At 43.5% G+C, this 18,402-nt stretch overlaps 1 protein-coding gene across 4 annotated transcripts in view; it reads left to right on the top strand.

The window, feature by feature from the left end:
• BLTP2 (bridge-like lipid transfer protein family member 2) overlaps positions 1 to 18,402 on the top strand; it is a 32,436-nt gene that overhangs the window by 4,395 nt on the left and 9,639 nt on the right. For 3 of the 4 annotated variants that reach the window (XM_064271474.1, XM_064271473.1, XM_064271475.1), the window contains exons 11-25: positions 91 to 236; positions 916 to 1,034; positions 1,144 to 1,307; positions 1,499 to 1,754; positions 2,288 to 2,493; positions 10,869 to 11,961; positions 12,392 to 12,583; positions 12,725 to 12,927; positions 13,067 to 13,185; positions 13,306 to 13,526; positions 13,853 to 14,043; positions 14,245 to 14,344; positions 14,485 to 14,687; positions 15,173 to 15,467; positions 18,119 to 18,276. In XM_064271474.1, coding sequence (XP_064127544.1) covers positions 91 to 236; positions 916 to 1,034; positions 1,144 to 1,307; positions 1,499 to 1,754; positions 2,288 to 2,493; positions 10,869 to 11,961; positions 12,392 to 12,583; positions 12,725 to 12,927; positions 13,067 to 13,185; positions 13,306 to 13,526; positions 13,853 to 14,043; positions 14,245 to 14,344; positions 14,485 to 14,687; positions 15,173 to 15,467; positions 18,119 to 18,276 — 3,666 coding nt within the window. Of the gene's footprint in view, positions 1 to 90; positions 237 to 915; positions 1,035 to 1,143; positions 1,308 to 1,498; positions 1,755 to 2,287; positions 2,494 to 10,868; positions 11,962 to 12,391; positions 12,584 to 12,724; positions 12,928 to 13,066; positions 13,186 to 13,305; positions 13,527 to 13,852; positions 14,044 to 14,222; positions 14,345 to 14,484; positions 14,688 to 15,172; positions 15,468 to 18,118; positions 18,277 to 18,402 lie in introns of those variants that run through there. The other variant, XR_010318409.1, reaches the window with a different exon arrangement.

Genomic DNA, 18,402 nt, shown 5'->3' with positions numbered 1-18,402 from the left:
GGAATCATTTCTTTGCCTTCTCCCTACATCATTGCAATGTGAGTTAACAAAGTAAAACCCAAACCCACAGTTCTGGTCTTCTCATTTCAGGTGACTACCATTGATCTCTCAGCCTCCGTGGTTCTGAACACCTGTATCATTCACTACCGGCACCAGGAATTCTCTCACTGGCTGAACATGCTAGAACTGGAGACCCAAGGGTCTAGTTCATCTGTTCCTAAGCAAAAGAAAAAAAGGTCAGCATAATCTTTTTCACCGACCTCCTTACCAGGTGCATCTCTGGATTCTTTTGGTCCAAAGTGGCATCTCGTGTTAAGTATATATTTGGTTGATTTCTCTAAATCTCAGACTCAATAGCCGTCCTGTTTTCTATACCTTCCCCATTAAACTAGACTCGTTGATGGCAAAATGATGTCCTCTTCATTTTTGTGACCTCAGTGCCCAGCACAGCATTTTGTTATACACAAACATTGATTGAACTGAACTTAAATGGTAATATTTTACCTGCCTTAACTTAGAAGGTGACAGCATCAGGTCAGCAGTGCCGTATCTGTCTTTGTGTAGTGCTGCATTCTGCCTCGTATGGAACTTTCAGATAAATGGTCTGAGAGTGATGCTCCTTGGTTGGATTAGGTTGAATCATACGCTCTTGCTGAGGTTCAACCATTTTTGACCCGTGAAAATGGGAATTTCGTGTGGCTCAACCTAACATCTCTCTGGGTGCCTCCAGGTTACCATTGGTAGTAGCAGTGAGCTGATGAGTTAAGCTGTTTGTTTTCTAGTTGCATCCCAGCCTGAGAATCACAACAGACTCTTAAATTCTCACCCTGAGTTTCGCGAGCTTCCAGAATCCATTCCATAGTAGAAAGCTACAGTTCTTTGCTAATCAAACAATGATGTCTTTTCCCTGTGCAGAACCTTCCCTCAGATTCTGGCTCCCATCATCTTTAGCACCTCCATCTCTAATGTGAACATTTCCATTCAGCTTGGAGATACACCACCTTTTGCCTTGGGATTCAATTCCATCTCTGTGGGTAAGACTTTGGAATGGAAAAGAATAGAATCTGTCCACTAGCAGAGCTAGGCCCAGCTGATGGACACAGTGGCTGCACAGCACTTCTCTTTCCTACCATTTTTGTTCAGATTACCAGCACCTGAGGCCACAAAGCATCCATCAGCGGGGTGTACTAACTGTGGACCACCTCTGCTGGCGTGTGGGCAGTGACTCCCACATTCAGCGGGCACCCCACCCACCCAATATGCATGTTTGGGGTGAAGCACTTGTTCTAGACTCTTTCACATTACAGGTAGGTGGGGAAGCTTTGGTGAATAGTTTTCTTATCCTGTCACGCTTAAGAGCACTGGGCATGTTGTTGGCAGCAGGCGATGCTTAAGTTTTTTTTTTTTTTGTGGTGAAAATAGGTGCTTAAGTTTTTATCAGGATATCATAGAACTATGCATCTGCATATTTCTACTAGAGTCTCTGCTTTTTTTCTAGGGTAGCTATAATCAGCCTCTGGGCCTGTCCAGCACCCAGTCGGATACTCTCTTTCTTGACTGTACCATCCGAGGATTGCAGGTGGAGGCATCAGATACCTGTGCCCAGTGTCTCTCTCGGATCTTATCCTTGATGGGCCTACAGTCTGAGAGTCCAGCTGTCTCTAGGGAGGCTTCATCTGGGGAATCTGTATTATTGTGGAAGGTGGACTTGAAGGTGGAGGATATGAATTTGTTCACCCTTTCTGCCCCGGTGGGTAAGTGGGGCAGGAAACTGTACTGAAGTGGGTAGTTTGTGACCTAAGCAGCTATGCTGATTCAGTCTGTACCTTCTTGTTTAATGAAGATGATTATTTGAAATTTTTCTAAGCTAGAGGCAAGAGATGCTAGGAGTTCTTGCATAAATAACTCTTGGGCTCCTCGATATTCTTTAAGGGCTCATGAAAGGCAAAGCATTAAGCAAGATAATATAGGACAAATACTTTACCTTAATGTGGTGGACAGAATGAAACCCATGTAGTTTTTAATTTATTTTCTTGTGTGTTTAATTCTGGAGAGTAACTGATATATCTCTGGGCAATTTGTAGGAGTTAGGGAACTTCTCTGGCCTTGCCAGATTTAGTTAAGATGGGAAAGGAACAGTTTCTCTAAAGCATATGGAATGAACTTAGGCAGGTGTAGGGAGTAAAGATAATTGGAGTGAGGGGTAAATAGGTAAGAAAGGAGAGTGAGGACTACAGTTGCTGTTTGAGCACTGGGAACCAAGGCCGATATGGTTTCTGGATGCTAGGTGCTTCGGAGGTCCGACTGGACACGCTGACCGTCCTGGGCAGTGCTGAGACGTCCACCGTGGGTATTCAAGGACTTGTGCTTGCTCTGGTGAAGTCGATTACAGAGAAGATGCAGCCTTGTTGCAAGGCTCCTGACATCCCCACTCCAGTGCTCAGCCTCTCCATGCTCTCCGTCACCTATCACAGCAGCATCCGCTCTCTAGAGGTACCGCTTCTGTGGGGAGGGTGGGGCTAGATTGGTTTTTCCTGAGGCTTAGAGCATTTCTTAATCCTTTGAGTCCTGTGAATCTCATCTCATGAGAAATGGGATACCTGGGTCCTTTTTATTCTGGCTTGTTCTGTGCTCTTTTATTTTTTTAATTGTGCTTTACGTGAAAGTTTACAATTCAAGTCAGTTTCTCATACAAAAACTTATGCATACGTTGTTATGTGACCATAGTTGCTCTCCCTACAATGTCATAGCACACTCCTTATCGCCACCCTGTATTTCCCGTGTCCATTCAACCAGCTCCTGTCCCCCTCTGCCTTTTCAGCTTGCCTCCAGAAAGGAGCTGCCCACATAGTCTCATGTGTCTACTTGAGCTAAGAAGCACACTCCTCACCAGTATTTTTTATGTCTTATAGTTCAGTCTATCTCTAAAGAGTTGGCTTTGGAAATGGTTTTACTTTTGGGCTAAAAAAGAGTGCAGGGGCCTTGACCTCTGGGGTCCCTCCAGTCTTAGACCACTAAGTCTGGTCTTTTTACTAGAATTTGAGGTCTGCATCCTGCTTTTCCCCTGCTCCATCAGGGATTCTCTGTTGTGTTCCCTGTCAGGGCAGTCATTGGTGGTAGCTGGGCCCCATCTAGTTCTTCTGGTCTCAGGCTGATGGAGTCTGTAGTTTATGTGGCCCTTTCTTTCTCTTGGACTAACGTTTTCCTTGTGTTGTTGGTGTTCTTCATTCTCCTTTGCTCCAGGTGGGTTGAGACCAACTGATGCACCCTAGATGGCCACTTGCCAGCCTTTAAAACCCCAGACGCCACTCACCAAATTGGGATGCAGAACATTTTCTTAATATACTTTGTAATGCCAGTTGACCTAGATGTCCCCTGAAACCATGGTCTCTAGACCCCTGCCCCTGCTACTCTGTCCCTTGAAGTGTTTGCTTGTATTCAGGAAACTTCTTAGCTTTGGAATTAGTTATGCTGACTTTCCCCATACTGTGTATTGTCCTTCCCTTCACCTAAACTAATTCTAGTCTACTATCTCCCTAGGGAATACCCCTCTCCCTACCTCCCCACCTTCATAAACATCAAAGAACGTTTTCTTCTGTGTTTAAACCTTTTCTTGAGTTCTTATAATAGTGGTCTTGTACAATATTTATCGTTTTGTGACTGACTAATTTCACTCAGCATAATGCCTTCCAGGTTCCTCCATGTTATGAGATATTTCACAGATACATCGTTGTTCTTTATTGTTGTGTAATATTCCGTTGTGTGAGTATCCCATAATTTGTTTATCCATTCATCTGCTGATGGGCCCCTTGGCTGTTTCTATCTTTTTGTTATTGTAGACAGTGTTGCATGTATCTGTGCGAGGGCTCTTATTTCTCTAGGATCTATTCCAAGGAGTGGGATTGCTGGATCATATGGTACTTCTAGCTTTTTAAGGAAGTGCCAAATTGATTTCCAAAGTGGTTGTACCATTTTACATTCCCACCAACAGTGTATAAATGTTCCAGTCTCTCCACAGCCTCTCCAACATTTATTATTTTGTGTTCTTTGGATTAATGCCAGCCTTGTTGGGGTGAAATGGTATCTCATTGTAGTTTTGATCTGCGTTTCTCTAATGGCTAATGATTGTGAGCATTTCCTAATGTATCTGTTAGTCACCTGAATGTCTTCTTTGGTGAGGTGCCTGTTCATACCCTTTGCCCATTTTTTTTTTTCTATCCCCAATGACCTTTTATTTCATTTTTTTAGAGAATATTTTTATTGTACTTTAAAGTTTTACAGAACAAACTAGTTTCTCATTAAACAGTCAGTACACACATTGTTCTGTGACGTTGGTTACCAACCCCACAACATGTCAACACTCTCCCTTTTCAACCTTGGGTTCCCTATTACCAGCTTTCCTGTTCCCTCTTGCCTCCTTGTCCCTGCCCCTGGGCTGTTGTGCCTCTTTAGTCTTGTTCCGTTTTATGGGCCTGTCTAATCTTTGGCTGAAGGGTGAACCTCAGGAGTGACTTCAGTACTGAGCTGAAACAGTGTCCAGGGGCCATACTCTCAGGGTTTCTCCAGTTTCTGTCAGGCCAGCAAGTCTGGTCTTTCTTTTTTGAATTAGAATTTTGTTCTACATTTTTCTCCAGCTCTGTCCAGGACCCTCTATTATGATCCTTGTCAGAGCAGTCAGTGGTGGTAGCCAGGCACCATATAGTTGTACTGGACTCAGTCTGGTGGAGGCTGTGGTAGATGTGGTCCATTAGCCCTGTGGACTAATTTTTCTCTTGTATCTTTACTTTTCTTCATTCTTCCTTGCTACTGAAAGGATGAAACCAGTGGAGTATCCTAGGTAGCCGCTCACAGGCTTTTAAGACTAAAGTAGAATGTAGAACATTTTCTTTATAAACTGTGTTATGCTAGCTAAGCTAGATGTTCCCCAAGACCATGGTCCCTGTAGCCCTAAGCCTAGCAATTTGGCCCCTCAGGGAGTTTGGATGTGTCTATGGAGCTTCCATACCTTGCCTTGTACAAGTTGTGCTGGCTTCCCCAGTATTGTGTACTGTTTTACCCTTCACCAAAGTTACCACTTGTCTATTGTCTATTTAGTGTTTTTCCATCCCTACTTCTCCCCTCCCCTTCCTCGTAACCATCAAAGATGGTTTCTTTTTGTGTGTAAACCTTCTTATGAGTTTTTACAGTAATGGTCTCATACAATATTTTTCCTTTTGTGATTGACTTATTTCACTCAGCATAACATTCCCCAGATTTATCAATGTTATGAGATATACTTCATGGATTCATTGTTGTTCTTTATCATTGCGTAATACGCCATTGTATGTACCATAGTTTGATTATCCATTCATCTGTTAATGGACATCTAGGTTGTTTCCATCATTTTGCTATCGTGAACAATGCTGCAGTGAACATGGGTATGCATATGTCTATTCATGTGATGACTCTTATTTCTCTAGGTTATATTCCTAGGAGTGGTGTTGCTGGACCATGTGGTATTTCTATTTCTAGCTTTCTAAGGAAGCGCCATATCATTTTCCAAAGTGGTTGTATCATTTTGCATTCTCTGCAGCCTCTCCAACATTTGTTGTTTCCTGTTTTTTTAATTTGTGCCAGTAATGTTGGAATGAGATGGTATCTCACTGTGGTTTCAATTTGCATTTCCCTAATGGCTAGTGATCAGGAGCATTTCCTCATGTCTGTTGGCTGCTTGAATGTCTTCTTTGGTGAAGTGTCTGTTCATTTCCTTTGCCCATTTTTTAATTGGATTATTGTCTTTTTGTCGTAGAGGTGTTGGGTTTTGTTATAGATTTTAGAGATTAGACCTTTGTCTGATGTATAATAGCCAAAAATTTTTTCCCAGCCTGTAGGTTGTCTTTTTACTCTTTTGGTGAAATCTGTTGATGAGCATAAGTGTTTAATTTTTAGAAGATCCCAGTTATCTAGCTTACTTTCTGGAGATTTTGTGTTGTTGGTTGTGGTTTGTATCTTGTTAATATGGTGTATTAGGGCCTCTAGCGTAGATCCTATTTTTTCTTCTATGAACTTCATTGTTTTTGGCTTTATGTTTAGGTCTTTGATCCATTTTGAGTTAGCTTTTGTATATGGTGGAAGATATGGGTCCTGCTTCATTTTTTTGCAGATGGGCATGCAGTTTTGCCAGCACCATTTGTTAAAAAACACTGTCTTTTGCCCATTTGATGCACTTTGGGCCCTTGTCAAAGATCAGGTGACCATAGGTGGTTGGATTTACATTTGGCTTCTCAGTTCTGTTCCACTGGTCAGTATATCTGTTGTTGTACCAGTACCAGGCTGTTTTGACTACTGTAGCTGTATAGTAGGTTCTGAGGTCAGGTAGTGTGAGTCCTCCTACTTTATTCTTCTTCTTCAGTAGTGCTTTACTTATCTGGGGCTTCTTCCCTTTCCATATAAAGTTAGTAAGTTTTTCCATCTCTTTAAAGAATGTTGTTGGTATTTGGATCAGGATTGCATTGTATTTGTGAATTGCTTTGGGTAGAATTGTCGTTTTCACAATGCTGACTCTTAGCTATCCATGACCTTGGTATGTTTTTCCGCTTATGTAGATCTGTTTTGGTTTTTTGCAGTAGTGTTTTGTAGTTTTCTTTGTATAGGTCTTTTACATCCCTGGTTAGATTTATTCATAAGTATTTTATTTTTTTAGGTGTTATTATAAATGGTATTGTTTTCGTGAATTCCTTTTCATCATCTTCTTTATTGGTGTATAGGAATCCAACTGATTTTTGTATGTTTTATCTTGTATCCTGCTACTCTGCTGAATCTTTCTATTGGTACCAGTAGTTTTCCCATGGAGTCTTTGGGTTTTCTATGTATAGTATCATATCATCCACAAAGAGGGAAAGTTTAACTGTTCATTACCAGTTTGGATGCCCTTTACTTCTTTTTCTTGCCTTATTGTTCTAGCTAGAACTTCCAGCACAATGTTGAATAGGAGTGGTGATAAAGGGCATCCTTGTCTTGTTCCTTTTCTCAAGGGGAATGTTTTCAGCTTCTCTCCATTAAGAATGATGTTGGTTTTATATAGATGCCCTTTATTATGTTGAAAAATTTCACTTCTATACCTATGTTTTTGAGAGTTCTTATCAGGAATGGGTGTTGGACTTTGTTGAATGCCTTTTCTGTGTCGATTGAGATGATCATGTGATTCTTTTCTTTCTTTTTATTTATGTGGTAGATTACATTGATTGATTTTCTAATGTTGAGCCCTCCTTGCATACCTGGTATGAATACTACTTGGTCATGGTGTATTATTTTTTTGATATGATGCTGAATTCTTTTGGCTAGAATTTTGTTGAGAATTTTTTCATCTATATTCTTGAGAGATATTGGTCTGTAATTTCCTTTTTTTGTGGTGTCTTTGCCTAGTTTTGGTATCAGGGTTATACTGGCTTCATAGAATGAATTCTTTGCCTATTTTTTAATTGGCTAATTTGTCTTTTTGTTGTTGAGGTTTTGCAGTATCTTGTAGATTTTAGAGATTAGATGCTGATCAGATTTGTCGTAGCCAAAAATTTTTTCCCAGTCTGTAGGTTGTCTTTTGACTCTTTTGGTGAAGTCTTTGAATGAGCATAAGTGTTTGATTTTTAGGAGCTCCCAGTTATCTAGTTTCTCTTCTGTTTGTGCATTGTTAGTAATGTTTTGTATAGTGTTTATGCCGTGTGTTAGGGCTCCTATCATTGTCCCTATTTTTTCTTCCATAATCTTTATCATTTTAGATTTTATATTTAGGTCTTTGATCCATTTTGAGTTAGTTTTTGTGTGTGGTGTGGAGTGAGGTATGGGTCTTGTTTCATTTTTTTTGCAGATGGTTATGTAGTTACGCCAGCACCATTTGTTAAAGAGGCTGTCTTTTCTCTATTTAACTGACTTTGGGCCTTTGCCAGATGTCAGCTGCTTATAGGTGGATGGATTTATGTCTGGATTCTCAATTCTGTTCCATTGGTCTATGTATCTGTTGTTTACCAGTACCAGGCTGTTTTGACTACTGTGGCGGTATAATAGGTTCTAAAATCACGTGGTGTGAGGCCTCCCACTTTGTTCTTCCTTTTCAGTAATGCTTTACTTATCTGGGGTGTTCTGTATGTTTTTAACTTTTTATTATGAAATTTTAAATACATATGAAACTAGAGAGAATACATGAACTTAATGCGTCCATAATCAGCTTCAGTAATTACCCACTCATGACCAACTTACTTTAGCAATACTCCCACCAATCTCCTCTGCACCCAGCTCCAGGATTATGATTATTATTATTTTTAAAATAATTTTTATTGTGCTTTAAGTGAAAGTTTACAAATCAAGTCAGTCTCTCACACAAAAACCCATATACACCTTGCTACACACTCCCAATTACTCTCCCCCAATGAGACAGCCTGCTGTCTCCCGCCACTCTCTCTTTTCGTGTCCTTATCGCCAGCTTCTAACCCCCTTCACCCTCTCATCTCCCCTCCAGGCAGGAGATGCCAACATAGTCTCAAGCGTCCACCTGATCCAAGAAGCTCACTCCTCACCAGCATCCCTCTCCAACCCATTGTCCCGTCCAATCCATGTCTGAAGAGTTGGCTTCGGGAATGGTTCTCGTCCTGGGGCAGCAGAAGGTCTGGGGGCCATGACCACCGCGGTCCTTGCAGTCTCAGTCAGACCATTAAGTCTGGTCTTATGAGAATTTGGAGTCTGCATCCCACTGCTCTCCTGCTCCCTCAGGGATTCTCTGTTGTGTTCCCTGTCAGGGCAGTTATCGGTTGTAGCCGGGCACCATCTAGTTCTTCTGGTCTCAGGATGATGTAGTTGCTGGTTCATGTGGCCCTTTCTGTCTCTTGGGCTCGTAATCATCTTGTGTCCTTGGTGTTCTTCATTCTCCTTTGATCCAGGTGTGTTGAGACCAATTGATGCATCTTAGATGGCTGCTTGCTAGCGTTTAAGACCCCAGATGCCACTCTTCAAAGTGGGATGCAGAATGTTTTGTTGATAGATTTTATTATACCAATTGACTTAGATGTCCCCTGAAACCATGGTCCCCAGACCCCTGCCCCTGCTATGCTGGCCTTCGAAGCATTCAGTTTATTCAGAAAACTTCTTTGCTTTTGGTTTAGTCCAATTGTGCTGACCTCCCCTGTATTGTGTGCTGTCTTTCCCTTCAGCTAAAGTAGTTCTTATCTACTATCTAATTAGTGAATGCCCCTCTGCCATGCTCCCTCCCTCCCCCCTCTCGTAACCACAAAAGAATGTTTTCTTCTCAGTTTAAACTATTTCTCAAGTTCTTATAATAGTGGTCTTGTACAATATTTGTCCTTTTGCAACTGACTAATTTCACTCAGCATAGTGCCTTCCAGATTCCTCCATGTTATGAAATATTTCACAGATTCCTCGCTGTTCTTTATCGATGTGTAGTATTCCATTGTGTGAATATACCATAATTTATTTATCCATTCAACCGTTGATGGGCACCTTGGTTGCTTCCACGTTTTTGCTATTGTAAAGCATGCTGCAGTAAACATGGGTGTGCATGTATCTGTTCATGTAAAGGCTCTTATTTCTCTAGGATATATTCCAAGGAGTGGGATTGCTGGATTGTATGGTAGTTCTGTTTCTTTTTAAGGAAGTGCCAAATCAATTTCCAAAGTGGTTGCACCATTTGACATTCCCACCAGCAGTGTAGAAGTGTTCTACTCTCTCCACAGCCTCTCCAACATTTATTATTTTGTGTTTTTTGGATTAATGCCAGCCTTGTTGGAGTGAGATGAAATCTCATTGTAGTTTTGATCTGCATTTCTCTAATGGCTGATGATCATGAACATTTCCTCATATATCTGTAAGCTACCTGAATGTCTCCCAGGATTATTTTGAAGCAGATACCAGATATAATTAATTTTAGCTGTAAATATTTCAGTGTGTAACTCCAAAAAAAAAAAGGGGGGGGGCTTTTAATAAAAATTATAGCCAAGTATCTTTTATTTTTAATTAGTGTTTTTAATTTTTTTTTTAATGTGGTTAGTCTATAGGTAAGAGAACATTCTTCATTTCTGTAATCTTCACATGTACAGTTCAATGACATTAATTATGTTCATGTTGTTTAATCATCACCATTAAGGTGTCATTTTGATGAAGCACTCAGTTCATTAAACAGCTGCAAGGGATTGGATGATGGAGGAACTGGCTGGTTTTCAGGGGCTTTCCAATGTCTTTCTCATCAGGGTATCAGATTCCTGCTTGCTGGATTTCACCTTTCCTTTGGAAACTGAAGAGTTTCCTTTATAGAGGCTGGAACTTGTGGGAATTTTTCTATCCTGGAATTTTAATTCTCTCAATCCACTTAGCTGTGCAGAACTGACTGTATTTTTCAGGCTAACAAGGACTCTTCCCTTCCTTGAGGCATAGTTTCACATAAGTCAAGTGCTATACGGACTTGTATGAGCAGTACTTTTTATACTACCTTTTAAGAATTAAGTCAAAAAGCAATGAATGCATGAAATGTTTTCAAATTGATTACTGCCATGATTACTAGACAGAGTGTGGTGATACGAAAAGAGAACTTACGAAAGGAAACAATAAAGCCAGATGATTGGATACCAAAGAATTAGAACATACGGCCCCTCCTCTCAGATAATTTGGAATCCAGTTGAGGAAGACTTAAAAATGCTCTTAAATATAAGATATTATAGAACTGTTAGGTCAGCACATTAGCACCAAGGGGAACAAAGCCAGGGAGTAATTAATGTGGTTACTCAGGAAAGACTTTTTGAGCCAGGTATGCGTGCATATTAATCCCTGACTCCTCTACTGTTTCCTAACATGGTGACTGACAGATGCGTTTTTCTTGTTCCCTAAAGGTTCAGTGTGGTGCAGGGCTCACCTTACTCTGGAGCCCCCCAGACCACATGTATCTGTACCAGCATGTCCTGGCCACCCTGCAGTGCCGAGATCTGTTAAGGGCCACTCTGTTCCCTGAAACTGTTCTACCTCTTGCCCCAGAGACTCCAGAGACCACTTCAGAGCCAGAAGGCCGCCCCTTTGAGCCATCCCCTCCAAAACGGCCACTGAACCTGACACTAGAGGTGAGCACAGCCAAACTTACAGCTTTTGTGGCCGAGGACAAGTTCATTACTCTGGCAGCGGAGAGTGTGTCGCTGAGCCGGCATGGGGGCTCACTACAGGCTTACTGCCCAGAGCTGGCTGCTGGCTTTGATGGCAATAGTATCTTCAACTTCAAGGAGGTGGAGGTACAGCTGCTGCCTGAGCTGGAGGAGATGATCCTCCACCGGAACCCCTTCCCTGTGCTGCAGACCCTCCGGAACAGTGTTTGGCTTCTCTCCTTGGGCTCAGTCTCAGTCGAGTTTCCTTATCAATATGACTTCTCTCGAACTCTGGATGAGGCCGTGGGAGTTCAGAAATGGCTGAAAGGCCTGCATCGAGGGACTCATGCTCAGGCCTCGCCAAGCCCTGCCCTCCTCCCACCTGATCTGCTCCTGAAGGTTCAGCACTTCTCATGGGTCTTCCTGGATGACATTTTTGAGGTGAAACTTCGTGACAACTATGAACTGATGAAGGATGAAAGCAAGGAGAGTGCCAAAAGGCTACAGCTGCTGGATGCCAAAGTGGCTGCCCTTCGGAAGCAGCATGGGGAGTTACTGCCAGCTCGCAAAATTGAGGAGCTGTATGCCTCTTTGGAACGCAAAAACATTGAAATCTACATCCAGCGATCTCGTCGTCTCTATGGCAACACACCCATGCGCCGGGCACTGCTCACTTGGAGCCTGGCAGGGCTAGAGCTAGTGGCTCTGGCAGATGCCTCCTTCCACGGGCCCGAGCGTGTGCTGGAGCAAGTTCGAGAGCTAGATCCAGGCAGCCCTTTTACTGCTGAGGGAGTAGATCTTGTCATTCAGTGGTGTCGCATGCTCAAGTGCAATGTTAAGACCTTTCTTGGTGAGTAGCACTTCCTTTATTTGCTGAGCCTGATGTTTGCTGTTCTGAGCTCCAGGGAGCTCTCTGAGTGATTAGAGAGGAGCTAGATTATATTGGGAACTGTGGCTGTCTTGGGGTGGGCAGAGTGGGAAAGGTAGGCTCCTCTTCTCTTTCTCTGTTCCTGAATTTCACCCTGAAACTGCATGGCTAACACAGAGGGACAACTAACACAGTTATCTCTAGGGCTTGTGTGGCTCTTGCATCTCAGTGCTGTGCTTCTCACCTTCTGCTCCAGGATCTCTGTGCTGTTTTTCAGCTTCGCTACCAATTGCCAGCCCTTGTTCTTTCAGTTGACTTTGTAAAAAGAGTTGGGTAAAAGGAATGGCAGGAAAAAAAAAAAAAGTGCTGAGACAGCCCCATGAATAGCCAGTGTGTATCTTCCCTGTAACAGTTCGGATCAGAGACTATCCTCGGTACCTTTTTGAGATCCGTGACTGGCGGCTGACGGGTCGGCTTGTGGGCACTGAGCAAAGTGGTCAGCCTTGCTCTCGTCGGCGTCAAATCCTACACTTGGGACTTCCATGGGGTGATGTGGCAGTGGAGAGGAACATGCCTCCACTCAAGTTCTATCATGATTTCCGCTGTGAGTAGAGGAGGGCAGTGGATTGGCTGAAAGGGTTTGTCATGGTTGCGGTGGGAGATAAGCTGAGGTGCTTCTGGAGTAAAGGAGGAGGAGAGAGGTGAAGTTGGGTAACAAGCTGAAGCCTTTGCCCCTCTACCCTAGCGGAAATCTTCCAGTACACCGTAGTGTGGGGCCCATGCTGGGATCCAGCCTGGACACTGATTGGCCAATCTGTGGACCTCTTGACCAAGCCCTCAGCTGACCCCAGTCCCCCCTTGCCCTGGTGGGACAAGAGCCGTCTTCTCTTCCATGGGGACTGGCACATGGATATTGAACAGGCGAACCTGCACCAGCTGGCTACTGAGGTGAGGGTCCTGAGGAGTTATTTGTGTAAGGATGGTGTGGTGGAGCCTGGTACAGCAGATTGAGGAAGAGTGAAAAGTAGTAACTTGGGGGATGAAAGTGGTTCTCTTACATCTCACCAAGTTCTTGGGGTGGTTATAGGATCCATACAACACAACTGAAAATATGCACTGGGAGTGGAGTCACCTGTCTTTTCATTGGAAACCTGGTCAGTTTGTGTTCAAGGGTGACTTGGATGTCAATGTGAGAACAGCCTCCAAGTGAGTAGAGTGATGGGTGGAGCCTCAACGGGGTAGGGGATTCAGGGTGGAGGGAGAGGGGAAGAGCTGAGGGGAGGAGACTGACCAGGAACTGAGGGCTGGGGCTCCGTTGTGAGGCAGGTATGACGACTGCTGCTTCCTTCACCTGCCTGACCTCTGCATGACACTGGACCTGCAGTGGCTGTGCCATGGGAACCCCCATGATCACCACAGCGTCACTCTGCGGGCCCCAGAGTTCCTTCCTGAGGTACCCTTGGGCCAGTTCCATGACTCCTACCGGGCCTTCCGCTCTGAGAACCTTAACCTCTCCATCGAGATGGACTTGACTCGGCACAGCGGTTGTAAGGCTTGGGCTTGGGAATGGGGAGGAAAGGCTGGGAGGATGGGCTTGGATCCTAAAGAATTCAGTGTGATCTTCTGGGAAGGCGATAGGAAAAGGAAAGGGGGTATTGGGTTAGAAACTTTTTGGGGGGAGGGGACTAAGACTTTGAGGGTTGATAAAAGTGAAGCACTTAGAGCTTGAAAGAAGGGAACTTTGAAGATACTGAGTGTGAGGTTAGATGCCGTTTGGGTTTTTTAAATCACTAAAATCTGAAGCTACAGAAGGATTTAGCTTCACCGCTATGTCCTGCCCACAACCAGGAAATATCTATCCTTTCCTTTGCAGCAATATCCCAGCCCCGAATTCTGCTATATAGCAGTACTCTGCGCTGGATGCAAAACTTTTGGGCAACTTGGACTAGTGTCACAAGGCCTATCTGCAGGGGAAAGCTCTTCAACAACCTGAAACCCAGCAAGAAGAAACTTGGCCAGCACTACAAGCAGCTTTCTTATACTGCACTCTTTCCCCAGCTACAGGTCAGGCTCTAACATGCCTGCTGACATCTTCAGTTCTGTTCCCCTTCCCTAGTTTTCTTGTTTTGGCTGTTTCCTAGGCCTGTGCCCTAGCTCTTGCTGCCAGTCTTGCTTTCATCTCTAGCATCTCTCATCCCATACTTGGCCTCTTAATCATCTCTTTCATGCCATCCTTCATTCAGTGTTATGCTGTGTTGCTGCCAGGTGCATTACTGGGCCTCATTTGCCCAGCAACGGGGCATCCAGATTGAATGCAGCCAGGGCCATGTCTTCACTCGGGGCACTCAGCGGCTTATATCTCAAGGTAAGGTCAAACATTCCCTTCATTTCTCCTAGCTTAACTCCTGTCCTCTTCCTTTCTCAGTTCCATCCCCTTCTCCCTTTCTGTCCCACACTATTCTTATGTACTGGTGTGCATTGACTCTGTGTGCCTCCTTTTCTTAGCGGGTACAGTGATACGGCGCCTCATTTCTGACTGGAGTGTCACCCAGATGGTGAGTGACCTCTGTCAGGTGACTGTTCACCTGATGGCCTCACCTACTGAAGAGAATGCTGATCACTGCCTTGATCCCTTGATAACAAAGACCCACCTGCTGAGCCTGTCCTCCCTCACCTACCAACGACACAGCAATCGAATGGCTGAGGAGGTACCACCTGAAGCAGTCTCTTTCTACCTTGCTTATATTAGTAGATTTCAGGCTAAGTCTCTGGTAAGGTTTCTAACTGTATTCCAAGCAAACAGGAGCATATATCAATCATTACTTTATGGTGCCCTCACTTGGGCTAACTGTGTCAGCCTCTCTGTCTTTGAAGATTTCTTTCCTCCTTCTCCTTCTAAAGTTAGTCTCTTGCCCTTCAGGAAATAGAGTAAAACTTTTTTCCTAGTACCTTATTTGGTGCTGCCTTTGTTTTCCAATTAGGTAAGAATTTTAAGTTGAAATTCTCTTAGTCATTTAAATTGCAGTGGGTATAGTTAGAATGTAATGTAATGCACAAGCTAAGACCATGTAGTTTTTCTTCCTCCAGGTCTTCCTGTCTCCCCCAGAACAGGTTCTCTTATCTCTGCATTTGTGGTCCAGGAGCAATGGTGGGAATTTCCATGCTACCCTGAGCCTCTCTTCCTGTTTCCTAGGAGCCCTCTACGCGGGATGCAGATCCTGCCTTCCACACACACCAGCTGCACCTGGTGGACCTACGGGCTTCTTGGACAACTACCAATCGGGACATTGCCTTTGGCTTATATGATGGCTACAAAAAGGCAGCCGTACTCAAGCGTAATCTCTCTACTGAGGCCCTGAAGGGGTTAAAGATTGATCCCCAGATGCCAGCCAAAAAGCCAAAGCGGGGTGTCCTGACCAGTGCCCAAGCCCCACATCGTGTCAACACTCCTAGCTTCAGTGGACAGCCTGATAAAGGATCATCAGGAGGTCAGTTGAGGGAAATGAGACTTCATAGGGTTAGGTTTAGAACATGGACATGAACTAGGACAGGAGTGTGAAGGACTGAATTGTGGCTGATTCCATCTAGATTTAGCAACAAAGCTATTGCTTTTGTATATAAGGGCACCGTAGTCTTAAATAGCAATGATGTGGGGCATTAAAGGCTCTGGTCCTGTGCCCGGGAAAAGAGGACCAGAAAGAATGGGGCTAAAACAGGATGAATAAGGGAAAGAGGCAAAAGATTAGAGAGTTATGTTTTGATGAATTAATTTGTTTAGTCAACAAATATTTATTTAGTACTTAACAGGCACAAAGCACTGAGCTAGGTTCAGTGAGGGATAAAGAAAGAATGTAAGACATTCTACTTGGCCTCAACCAGCTTATCATCCCTAGATGAGCTAAGACTTAATTCATGCATTCACTTATTCATTGATTCATTTTAGCTTTGTTGAGGGCTTATAATGTGGCAGACATGACCCTAGACATTGGGGTCACAAGAATGAATAAGTTACAGTCACTGTACTCGGAGGGGAGCTCAGAAACTGGTAGGGAGAGAGATGTAAATTGTTATCGCATTGTGAAAATGCTTTGAAGAATGCTCGAGGCTACTGTGGGAGTCCACAGAGGAAAGTATTTAAATCAGCGAAGAGAAGTCTAGAAAGGCTTCACAGAGATGATAATGGAGGTGAGCCTTGAGAGATGAGTAAGAATTCAATAGGCAGAAAGGAGAAGGCATTTTAGGAAAAGAGAGTAACAGGTATAAACAGGTATAGAACCATGTAAGTTTATGGTGAGTTTGAGAACTAGAAAAAAAGTGATAAATGTTACAAGAGAGAAATAAAAGGACAACAGGAGTTGTTTCCAACTGGATTAAAGAAGGGAGTGTGATCAGGAAAGGGTTTATTAAGGAAGTAGCATTTGAGCTGAACCTTGAAGGCTTGGTATGCTTTGAACATGTGGGAATTGGGAGGAAGGGCAATCAGGGCAGAGGGAATAACCTGAGCAGAAGTGGAGCTGGAGTAGCACAATATGTTCAAGGCAGAGTGAGCAGTCTGTTTTGGTTGGCCCAGAGAGTAAATACGGGAGAACCAAAGGCCATAAAACCAAACCCATTGCCGTCGAGTCAATTCCAACTCATAGCGACCCTATAGGGCAGAGTAGAACTACCCCATGGAGTTTCCAAGGAGTGCCTGGTGTATTCGAACTGCCAGCCTTTTTTTGGTTAGCAGCTGTAGCACTTAACCACTATGCCACCAGGGTTTCCATACAGGAGAACAGTGAAATAAAAGGCTTGTCAGGTAAGTTGGAGGTAGATTTTCAAACCCTTTCATACAGGATTAAGGAGTTTTTGGTCCGTATTCAGTAGCCATGGGGAACTACTGAGGGTTTTTCAATAGGGATATGTCATCATTAGAGCTTTACTTTTAGGAAGATATATCTGGCAGTGGTGTGTAGGAGGCCTGGGGAGAGGAAGAGACTGGAGGTGGGGAGACAAGTTAGGAGAAGCTATTACGGTTTCAACAAGAGGCAATGAGGACCTGAACTAGGTAGAGGCAGTGGGAATGGAGATGGGGAGAGGGATAGAAACATTATTGTGCATATAGGCTCCAGGGGATTTGGCAACTGGTTGGAAGGCGTTAAAACGGAGAGAGACAAGGATAATGACTGAGGTTTGAGCCTGGTGACTGTCATTTTGGTAGCGGTAATATCAAAAATAGAAAGTTAAACAGGTTTGGGGTAGTGTATGGACATACTGAGTTTGTGGTGCTAGAGGATACCTAGGTAATGTCTAACAGCTGGAAATGAGGGTCTGAAAGCTCAGGGCCAGAGATGGAGATTTGGAAGTGTCAGAATAGAGCTAAGAGTTAATGCAGTTGGGATAATACCAGTTGCTTACTGGATCAGGTACTCAGCTAAATACTTTTATTTCATTAAATTCTCATAGCAACCTTATGAACTATCTTACAGATGAGAAAACTGAGATGCAGAGGTTAAAGCAAGCTATTGAAGGTATTAAGTAAATGGCAGAGATAGGATTTGAACACAGGCAGACTAGTCTAATACTGGAGATTGTTCTTGACCATAGTTAGGCAAACTCATTAAGGGAAAGAGTAAGGAAAGAGACCAAGAACAGATCTCAGGAGATACTTATTTCTAAGAGCTAGGAAAAGGAAGAGGGCCTGGAGGCATAGTCAGAGGAAGCTACAGAGCTAGGAGGATACAGTGGCATTGATGCAAAGGGGATGGTTTCCAGGGGTGGGAATGGTCAACAAGCAAATAGCATATAAAATAATATGAAATAAAAAAGGGAACAAAATGAGGGAAAAAAGATCCAGAAGTGATTATACCTAAGGAAAAAATGCTGTTGTTTACCTAGCATTTCTAAGTTTCTGCTGGGAATGTTACTTTTATTAAAAATTACTTTTAAGAATGAGAGAGAAAATGAAATAAAAACCCTTATTTTGCCCTTCGAGGTCCTACTCAAGGGGTGGGATGGGCTGGGGTGGGGTTACAGATTGGGGAGGATATGCTCTCACCTTTTCCTAGCCAGAGAATTGAAGGAAGGTCAGTTTGGCCCTGGATGTGTTCTCTTTCCCTTTGAGACTGTGACCTTTCCTCACTTCCTGTTTTTCTGCCAGGTGCCTACATGTTGCAGAAGCTGATTGAGGAGACAGATAGGTTTGTAGTGTTCACAGAAGAGGAGTCAGGTGTGAGTGACCAGTTGTGTGGCATTGCTGCCTGCCAGACGGATGACATATACAACCGAAACTGCCTTATTGAGTTGGTCAACTGCCAGGTATGTTTCTGTTTACCAGAGCACCCCTACATTGGGCTAGGTCATAATCACGTTTGTTCATCTTTCCCCCATATCTAAATAAGAATAAGTGGGATAGAGCTCTCCCATCCCCCCCAAAAAAAATTC

The sequence above is a fragment of the Loxodonta africana genome, chromosome 18 (assembly GCF_030014295.1).
Source record: "Loxodonta africana isolate mLoxAfr1 chromosome 18, mLoxAfr1.hap2, whole genome shotgun sequence".
In the NCBI taxonomy this organism is placed as follows: domain Eukaryota; kingdom Metazoa; phylum Chordata; class Mammalia; order Proboscidea; family Elephantidae; genus Loxodonta; species Loxodonta africana.
Note: the sequence above shows the minus strand (reverse complement) of the source record. Positions and strands in the feature narration are given on the sequence as shown.